Source organism: Myotis brandtii, unplaced genomic scaffold (assembly GCF_000412655.1).
Source record: "Myotis brandtii unplaced genomic scaffold, ASM41265v1 scaffold182, whole genome shotgun sequence".
In the NCBI taxonomy this organism is placed as follows: domain Eukaryota; kingdom Metazoa; phylum Chordata; class Mammalia; order Chiroptera; family Vespertilionidae; genus Myotis; species Myotis brandtii.
The window spans coordinates 2,250,811-2,261,335 of NW_005356751.1; the positions used below are offsets into that span (position 1 = coordinate 2,250,811).

At 46.3% G+C, this 10,525-nt stretch overlaps 1 protein-coding gene across 3 annotated transcripts in view; it reads left to right on the plus strand.

Annotated features, from left to right (window-relative positions):
• TNFAIP8L3 (tumor necrosis factor, alpha-induced protein 8-like 3) overlaps positions 1 to 8,433 on the plus strand; it is a 39,277-nt gene extending 30,844 nt beyond the window's left edge. For 2 of the 3 annotated variants that reach the window (XM_014537795.1, XM_005863935.2), the window contains exon 3: positions 6,912 to 8,433. In XM_014537795.1, coding sequence (XP_014393281.1) covers positions 6,912 to 7,474 — 563 coding nt within the window. In that variant the 3' untranslated portion in view covers positions 7,475 to 8,433. Of the gene's footprint in view, positions 1 to 5,962; positions 6,124 to 6,911 lie in introns of those variants that run through there. The other variant, XM_005863936.2, reaches the window with a different exon arrangement.
• Positions 8,434 to 10,525: the final 2,092 nt, after the last annotated feature.

Sequence of the window (10,525 nt, forward strand, 5' to 3'; positions counted from 1 at the left end):
GTCCCTAACTATCAAAGGCTCGATGATTTCATCTCATTGTACCACCACCAGTGCTGCGTTTTCTCAATGTCCCAGCAGTATACGAACCACACTTTTACACAAGAAAAGGAAGATGTTTTCCAGTTTGACTCCACTGGAGATGCAACATCTCAGTTAGTTTTTCTGGGAACCATAACTGTGTCAGGTTTGTATTTCAAAACACTACTGAATCGTTCCTTAGTAGTTTTGTTCCCGCAGCTGCAAAGGGGCCACCAAGAACTAAAGCAGAGGCGGTGTCTTCTCTGGAAGGTGCTGTATCGTCGCCATGGATATGCCATCCTGCAGACCACCTTACCCACCGTCAACCCCTCTTCCTCCTCATTCACCCCAGGAGCAACAAAGAGCAGGAAGGGAGGGCGGGGTATCAGTCTCTCCACTGGCTCCTGGCCCCTTGTCATTAATGAAGGATGGGCCCTGGGGGACAGGACTGGTCTAATCAGCTTCTCTGAGAGTATGTGCAGCTAAGCAGAGGGATGGGTGTGCATCGTGGAAGTTCAAATTCGAAGTCGTTTGTGAGGCTGCTCCATCTCAAGAAGGCTTGCTTGGACTTTTCTTCCATCACTTAAGTGTGAGTGATTGAGTGCCAGCAACTTGGACTACCACAGATCCCCCTCTGCCCAGGTCTTACCCTCCCCTCCCCGTGCCCTGGGAACTCCCCCCTCCCACCTTCCTTGTACTCTGGGTCTCATGCTTTGATGGATGGTGCTTGTTAAGGACCACAGATTGGTTTCCTCTGGGTACTATCTCCACTCCTAATTTCTACTAAACGCTTTTAGCTAACTCTGCCTTGCCATCATCTTAAGCTGTTGATAGAAATGAAGTGATACTATGTGAGTACATACTGGCGAATACACACAATTTCCAGTTTTATAATTTTGACACAGGTAACCATAGTCATATACAAGTTTCCCGCACCTTGACCATAGGTAGGAAAGTTACCTAGTCCTGTGAGTATGGAGAGAAGAGTTGAGTCTGTCCCCCAGCCTCTCTCTACCAGGACACATCCTGGGTGATGCTCAGGGCTCTTTTCTCGGCTGTGGCTGACAGCTCAGAGACCGTCCTCTGTCCTCACCACCACTTATTTTCCCCAGAATGTAGTACCTTGTTCTTACCATGCCGAAGCTCATCTGCCTCTTTTCTGCCCACTCACCCAGCTTCCCGCTGTTTATCGCTACCAGCTTGGCATTTCACCATCTGGGAGAGCTCAGTGTTTTCTAGAAACGTAAAAACGTACATCGCTTGTACTATGGCTGAACATCATTTATAGAAACATCAACTCAGACTGGCCCCAGCACTTTTCCATGCAGCGAAGGGTCCACTTAAATGTTTTGCTTTCTTTCGCCAAACTAGTTCATGACCATTATTATGCCGTTCTCCCTACATAGTTCTGGTGCTTATTCTCAGAGCACTGACTTCATAATTCTTTCGCTTGAGCTCCTCCATCAGTCTTGGTTTAAGGAAGCCCCTGTTTTTTCTTCAAGGATGAATTTTGTAGCTTCATCAATCTTGTCTCAGCGTGCCAGTCAGGTGAGATATACAATAGCTGCATAATCGTGTTTTCAATCTACATTCTCAGAGATTCCGGGGTACTTAAACAATCCATTACTTTTTATGGCTGGGGAATGGGAACTTTTGTTCAAATATGGGTAAGAGAATCATCCCTGGCTAAAAGAGCCTTCTTAAGCCTTACACACAGGGATGAGAGGACAGGTTTATTCTAGATCTCGTAGTCTTTCCACAAACAAGCCTGTGCCCATAGCCAGGCCTGTCTCCCCAGATATCCCACGTGCACTCCTGACCTCGGCTCCCAAGGCTCACTCTCTTCCTCTCAGTGTTAACCTAAGAAACATTCAAACCTGCAAAGAATTTTTGTAAGTTTATTTGAGCCAAACTCAAATTTGTCGACAATTGCCGGGAAGCAGAATCTCAAAGTATTAAGATAATGCTCCAGAGAATGGTGGGTTTTCATCTTGTTTTATACATTACAATCAAAAGAGAAAATATAAGTGGGTTACATGAACTCCACTGGTGATAGATTAAGGAGGTGGGAGAAAGCAAAGCGAGGAAACCTCTAGGATTGGATAAAAAGTAAAATGATAGACACATACTTATTTTACTTAGGTGGGTGCAGGATAGTTAACAGTCAACAATTAATTCAGTAACAACATGGGGATTGGTGGTCTCTGAAGAGTGGTGCCTGTGCTTTGAGGGGTCCAGAAAAAAGGAAAATTACTTTGACATTTCAATGATATGTTATCATAGATGCAAAAAGACAATAGGCTCAGTTAAGGTAAAGATTAACCTTTGTCAGGGAAGATACCAGCTTAGGACATGACTACCCACTATAAACTGCTTTTTACTTAAAACGGTTTTCGTTTCAGACCATCCTTTGTGGTTACTTTAGGTCTCTGAGTTTGCAAGGCTGCCATGCAGGCCTGCCCTGAGCTTGTCAGGTTAGCCTGTGGCCCCTTTTCCTCCACGTCAGCCTGCAGTGTTTCTCCTGAGGGCGGGTCACCAACAGGGTCCCTCTGCAGAAAGCTGAGGCACAAGGGTGGATGGTAGGAAACAAGCCCAAGATTTCCATGTGCAAAAAGTATTTTGAGTAGGACTGCTCCTCCCAGCTCTCCCTCAGTGCACACACCCTCCTTAAATCATGCCATCAAGCATGTATGCTGGGAACAGCAGCGCCTCCCCACAGGTCCCTGGGAGTCGTAAACGTTGACTAGAGAGCTGCCTTGAGGTTATTTCTGTCAGTGCTTTCCCCACATTTCCCATCATGTATGCCACAGGATACTGTTGTAGGGATATATAATTTCCTAAGGTCCAGTAAGTTTGAGAAGTGGTAGGCTAAATAAAACTACGCAGATATCTTTCCTGCAGAACTTCTCAAGGCCTTTAATAAGCTACCTGGTATGACAAATCATCAAAAGCCAGTCACAATATCGAGTCAGCTACAAACTCACTGAAGTGACCACAGAACCTGCCTTCCAGGAATGTCTAGTAAGACTAGTATTCCGAAGGATCCTCGCTGGGGCATGTCATGATCGGCGGGCCCTGCATCCAGCACGTCAGAATCACTCAGGGAGCTCGGATTCCTGGCCCTGCTCCTAAAGATGCTAATCCTGGTGGTCTGGGGCAGAGTGTGGGAATCTGCTTATTAGTTGCTATTTGTGGTTTTTTTTTCTTAAAGCTTTCCTTGTGATTTGGATGATGACTATTGATCTTTAGGGCTTTGGAGACGCTATACCTGTGACCTCCTGGGCCCTCGCCGAGGAACTTGTACCCAAGTCCCCTTTGTAGGTAAAAAACACATGTTTATTATGCAAGAGAGATGCTGCAAACTGATGAGGGCCTTTGTGATTTGGGGGAAATTGCTGGCCTGTTTCTGTGCTTTTAGAAACCACCTCCTATGTAGCCACCCTTGTCTACCCACATTGAAGTCCACCTTCATAGCCCTCAGAGCTGTTGTCACTCATGCCAATTTGGGCTATTTCACATGTTTCTCTATTTTGTTTCATTTGTCTGTATCTCACCCCCCTGCGGGATCATATTCAAAGTAGAACCCAATTAAGCATTTGGGTGTTCAACTTCATGCAGAGTTGAACAAATAGCAAATGCTCAATGACTGCAGAGAAACCACGGGACAAAAAGGATGTTGGCCCCCAAATGGCACCCACCAGCATTTTTAAATGGACAGTAATGGGTGTTTTATCGCTGTGATATGTTTGTTACGATGACACATTTAAAGGAATTCTTCCAAAAGTTAATTTTTAGCCCGACCGGAGTGGGTCAGTAGTTGAGCTTCAACCTATAAACCAGGAGGTCAAGGTTTATCCCAGGCCTGCACATGCCCGGGTTGCAGGCTCCATCCCCAATGGGGGATGTGCAGGAGGCAGCCAATCAATGATTCTCTCTCACCATTGTGTTTCTATCTTTCTCTCCCTCTCCCTTCCTCTCTGAAATCAATAAAAACATATTTTAAAAAAATAAAAGGATCATTTTTATGTAGCAATATTAACAATATAGAAGTTATATCTATTAGAAATATAACTATTTAACCATGAAGTGAAAAATACTGCTGTCAAGTTAAAATAATAATGCAAGGAGGCTTGTCGTTTTTCAAATTCTTAGGGGGATATCTGAGCAAAAGGTGTGCCGGGCAGTGCTCTAGAGGACACTGTTGGGAAGGCTGCTGGTGAACAGAGGGGCCTTGGAATCAGGCTGGCAGGGAGGCGCTGGTAGAAATGACAGCTTCACCCAGCTCACAGGGTTAACACCATGCAGTGCCTGGCACAGAGGCAGCACACCCCTCGTCCAGCCACTGGCTGCCATGTGCCACCAACACGCTGGGCTCTGGACGGACGGACAGGAGGGCTTAGACACAAGTCCCTGCTCCCACAGAGCTTACACTCTAGTGAACAGACATTCAGTTGATTTGTGCTTCTGTGTAAATGCACGTTTGCCACACTTTTGAGAGCCTCTAAGTCTAAAAGTACTTTATTCTCAGGCAATTTTTAGGAACTGTTCCTACAAAGAAAGGACTCATTTTTGATATTCCAGAACGGATCTAGCTAGACTTCATTGTTCCCGTCAGAATAATCACCTGAGGAGGCATATACATATTTCAATAACAAAGTCTTTCAGCTTCTCCTGTGGAATTGACTTCTGAGCACACAGCACCATCTTTTGCACATCCTACCTGCTTGTAAATATTTGTCTTTCAAGGACCGATTTGATGTTTTTGGAACAAAGGTTATTCAGACAAAAGGTCTGGTGACTGGGGTGGATCATCAGATAGGGCAGGAATATTATTTGTCTCAAACTCCGGAAGGGCACAAATCAGGAAGTCAGCTTTCTCAGGGGACGGAAGAGTCACCGAGGCTGAAGGAACATCTTGGCCATGTCAGGGCTACTTGGCTGTGAAGTTGCTTGAAATTGCTGTGATCTCAAATTTCAGGGAGGGAGCTTCCTGGGGCTGTGAGAGGCTGTGGCACCCACCACTTTAGTTCTGGGTGGAGTCCCCTGAGACCTGCAGCTGGAAGAGCCTGCAGCTGGATTTACTTTCCTGGAAGGACCCAGGGCTGAGGGAGCAAGGCCCGGCCAGTCGTGAGATACCTGCAGCTGGAGGAAGACCCGGGGCCTATGTCTATGTTGTATTTGAGTGTTTATTGAGTCTGTGTCTGCAAGACAGGAATTAATCACTGTCCACTGAGGGAATGAATCCAGGCTGGGTAGAGGGGGTGGCAGATGAGATGGGGACGGGCCAGACAAGGACTGCAGAAGCTGGCTGTCCACTCTGCATATCACATCTGTCACTTCGGGGTGGCCACAGAGCACTGGGCAAAAGCTCTAGGGACCTAGAAGGCCCTCGGTTCTCAAAGGAAAATTGTTGGGGTTTGTGTTTTCAGTATAAGTTCGCACCGTATTTTACTACTTCCTTATTCTTCTGCAATATTTCTCCGGTACTTAACAGACACCGTCCCATCACTGTAACCAGAACTGAGCTAGGTGCTATGGCAACTCGAAACTCTTGTCTCTGTCTTCAGGCAACTTGAATCTCCTTGGGAAGATAGTAATAATGAGTCAGGCTGGCCAGGGGGGTTCATTTCAAATGTCAGCTCCAGCTAATTGGTGACTTCACGGGGGATTTCATCAGATCTAAGGCACCATGGATTGTAAGATGCTGTTTTATGTGTTCTTAAGAAAGATAAAGGTGCTGCCAATTAAATTGCTTGCTGTATTCTTAGAATTTTTATTTTATGCTTATTGAAGCATCCTTTTTAGACTTACTTAGACTTATTATTTTTAACATGTATTTCTCTTTCTCATTCATAAAGTGGAAAATAACAGGGAAATAAATTGGCTTTGTTTTTCTGAGCTTCAGAAAAACACACCTCAAGGTGATCACAGTCAGAGTAGTACTGGCTGAAGCACCTTTGACCTGACTTTGTCGATGTCTTACTTCCCACACAGTGCGGTTCTCTGTGCCGTCGGAGCATTGGCGAGGCAATATTTCTTACAAAAGTACTCTTGACTTTTCTCCCAAATTTCTGGCTCCTATTGTGTAAGCTGATATGCACACAGGTAATGACAACCACAGCACAACCGCCACCTGGCAACAGTGACTGTAAATGCATCTCAATTTCCAAGATATCAAACTGGAAAAATACACATCTTAGACTCTATGAACTATGAATTCTGAGACTCAGCCAAAAAAAAAAAAGACTACATTCTTGCCCTGACCACGTGGCTCAGTTGGAGCATCATCCCATACGCCAAAAGGTTTTGGGTTTGATTCCCGGTCGAGGCATATATCTAGGTTTCAGGTTCAAATCTCAGGTGGGGCACTTATGGGAGGCAACCAATGGATGTTTTTCTCTCACATCAGTGTTTCTCTCTCTCCCTTCCTCTCCCTCTAAAATCAGTAAAAACATATCCTCAGATGAGGATTTATTTTTTAAAAAAAAAGACTACATTCTTGTCATTAAGCTATAATTTCCTCCTGTATAATTTGCAAAACTGAATGGCTTCCAGTGCAACAGCCACAATAGGGAGTCCTCTGTGATCTAATAGAGTCTGGAAGGCTGTATGTGAAGTAGGTGTAAAGAGGTGAGATTTGGCCTAGACAAGAGGAGACCCGTTCCAGAGAAGGAAGAGCACAATTTAGAAGGTTCAAAGAGTAAATGAGCATGTCATGTGGACAGGACCATGTGGCGACCAGGCATGGGTGGGGGGTTCAGTTAGGGAGTGTGGACTCTAAAAGCATGGATTTTTGCTCTAAGAACATAAGTGCAAATTAGTGTGCTTCACTTGTAGGAAAATAACAAATGGTTCTCGTATTGCCATAACTTTCATTTCTTTTCTTACCTTAGGTCCTGATGTGTTTAGTTCAAAGAGTTTTGCCCTTCAAGCCCAGAAGAAGATTCTGAGCAAAATAGCCAGCAAGACCGTGGCCAACATGCTGATTGATGACACCAGCAGTGAGATCTTTGATGAGCTCTACAAAGTCACCAAAGAGCACACCCACAACAAGAAGGAAGCCCACAAGATCATGAAAGACTTAATCAAGGTGGCCATCAAAATCGGGATCCTCTACCGGAACAACCAGTTCAACCAGGAGGAGGTTGCTATCGTGGAGAAGTTCAGGAAGAAGCTGAACCAGACCGCCATGACCATCGTCAGCTTCTATGAGGTGGAATACACCTTCGATAGGAACGTGCTCTCCAAGCTCCTACACGAGTGCAAGGACCTGGTGCATGAACTGGTGCAGCGACACCTGACCCCCAGGACCCACGGGCGCATCAACCACGTCTTCAACCACTTTGCTGATGTGGAGTTCCTCTCCACCCTTTATAGTCCGGATGGAAACTGTAGACCCAGCCTCAAGAGGATGTGTGAAGGAATCAACAAATTGCTAGATGAGAAAGTCCTCTGAATATCTTCCCTCCTCCTGGACTTTGCTGCGTTCCAGTCACAGCCCCCCAGTGTGGTCTGGGTGAGAGTCAAGAAAACGGGAAGCAACCCTCGTCGAAGACACCCATGTTCTGTCCTTTTCATCCCTCTGATGTGGATGCCGAATTGAGCTCAGGTGTGTTTATCCCCTGAGCTTGCTGACGAGGTCTGTACTTTAAATCACCTTTGTTTTCGAGCCCAAAGGACATGTCTTCTATGCTAAGCAGAAAGGCTGCCCTGCTCATCAAGGAGAGCTCAGTTCATCTGTGGAGTAGAAGGAGCCCTGGCCCAGGAGGCAGGGGGCATGGGTTTGGTTCCCAGCTCCACCAGTTACGACTCCATCCTCTGGATCCTGCCCGCCTGCCTGCTCCCTGGGCTGCTGTGAGGATCAAATGAAACAATGTATGTTCACGATTTTGAAAACGCTAATGTAGGGTCTTCTTTTCCCTTCAGAGTGTGAGAGGAATCCACTTGGATTCTAGACTATTAAGCAGCAGAGAACAGAACAATAGGCTCTGGTGCGCTGGGTTTGCAATCTGTCTCTAGATGTGCTATTTCAAACAAATTTAAAATGAATCTAAAGGTGTGAAAAAGTATAGCTGCAAATTGGGAAAATGTTTTTCAAAAGCTCTGTTTTCTGGATCTTAGATGTGCGGTTTTATGATCCTCCAGCGGGCGGGTAGAGTCCCACCCATCACGCAGAAGCGGAGAACTGTGCTCCCTGCAGGACCACCCTCCCTCCTCTAAGGGGCACAGTCCGTGAGGCACAGGAGGGTTTATTCCAGCTGCACAGGAGAGTCAGGCAAAGTGAACCCCTACCCATCTTTCTTGGCTTCTCATAGTCATTGTGTGCTGTTTTCTCTAGTTTGTTAATAAATTGAAACTACCCTTCCAACAAGAGGTTTTGGAATTGTGATTCAAAAATAAAATTCCTGCCCTGGCCGGGTGCTCAGTTGGTTGGAACGTCGTCCCATGCATCAGAAGGTTGCAGGTTGGATTCCGGGTTGGGGCTGTACTGGAGACAACTGACCAATGTTTCTCTTTCACATCAATGTTTCTCTCTCTCTCTTTCCCTTCTTCTCTCTCTAAATTCAATAAACATATCCTCAGGTGAGGATAAAAAATAAAATTCCTTGGAGTTAGATACAGTGTTAAGGGTAATGGGATTTAAAGGAAGAAGAAAATGAAGAGTAAGGCCTCTGCACTTAGACCCTACGGGGAAGTAGCCCCAGGGGAAACGAGGTGGGGTATGTGTCCCTGGTCCAGGGGGAGCCAACTCACAGACATGGTGACTGCCTCTTCTGAATGTCTCACAGCCTCGCTTTCACACTGTGGCTTCTGACATTTTCATCATAGTCTTAATAAACATCAGGACAATGTATTGTCTTATAATGCTGTCTAAAGGACACCACATTAAGAGACGTGCTCTTGCCCTGGCTCGTGTGGCTCAGTTGGTTGAGTGTCACCCTATGCACCAAAAGGTCACTGGTTCGATTCCCAGTCAGGATACACGCCCAGGGTTTGGGGCATAATCCCCAGTAGGGGGCCTGCAGGAGGCAGCTAATCGATGTTTCTTGCATCAATGTTTCTCTCTCCCTCTCTCTAAAAATCAATAAAAACAGGTTTTTTTTACAAAAAAGATGTGCTCTTCCTACATCACCTCCTGTCCCACTATACTTCTCTTATAGAACACCACATTAGCTCAGCCCCATGGTATATCCCACTCCATGGTCTCTCTCTAGCAGGAGCATCAAGAGGTGGTTTTTGGGAACATGTGAAACAAACCTACAGTGGCCATTTAGCCTCAACTGGCTCCCATGTCAATATCAGTGCAAACCATTCAGTTCAGTTATTCAGCTACCAGCACTCAAAATTAGTTCATAGGAAGGATGTCCAGGGAGGAATAGGGAATAGTAAGTCAGCCCCTGTTCTCCATATTTGACAGGCATGGCCTAGTGCAGTGGTCGGCAAACCACGGCTCGCGAGCCACATGCGGCTCTGTGGCCCCTTGAGTGTGGCTCTTCCACAAAATACCACGTTTTTAGCAAAGGCCAGCTTAGGAGTACCCTAATTAATAACAATGTACCTACCTATATAGTTTAAGTTTAAAAAATTTGGCTCTCAAAAGAAATTTCAATTGTTGTACTGTTGATATTTGGCTCTGTTGACTAATGAGTTTGCCGACCACTGGCCTAGTGCCTCCTCATAGACATAAGGACTAACAATGATACCTTGTGCACATCTGGGCTGGAGTCGTTGGTCATTGGGGCAAAGCCGGTGGGAATTGCAGGCAGATGGCTCCCCTTCTCACCCACCCAGTAGGCAGCAAGCAGCCCAGCAGTAGCCAAATGAGTTTTCACATGCAGAGCCCTCAGTGCCTGCCTTGGTGTACTCATCTGATTAAGGACTGCGTGCTAGTTTGAGGGCTGGTGCTTTTTTCACTAAGCAGGTGGACCTATCCAGAGAACTGAGGCCCAAAAAAGAATGGGTGGAGCTGTCGTCTGTCCATCTGAGACACAGCAGGGCAGGAGGCTGGATCCCCGCCAAAGAGGATTGATTGCAGGGTCTCCCTGCTCCACAGGCCATGGCACACAGCAGTGGCGGCAAAGGAGGGACGAGCAGGTTCTGACAGCCCATGAGTCTCTGCAGGAACTGGGTCCTCCTTGCTCTGCTCAGAGAAGGAGCAGCACTTCCAGCAGCAGGTCTCAGCAGGTGCAACAGCAGAGTGTAGACCAGGACATCTACGACCTCAGGCCTCCCCACTGCGGCAGCCAGGCAGCTCTCTCTACTGCAGGGCCAGCGGGGTGTATCTCAAGCTTATCAACAGCAGTCAGAGGGAGCTGGGCTACCCAGGCACAGGAGACCACCGCTCCTCTAACCCAGTGGTCGGCAAACTCATTAGTCAACAGAGCCAAATATCAACAGTACAATGATTGAAATTTCTTTTGAGAGCCAAATTTTTAAACTTAAACTATATAGGTAGGTACATTGTTATTAATTAGGGTACTCCTAAGCTGGCCTTTGCTAAAAACGT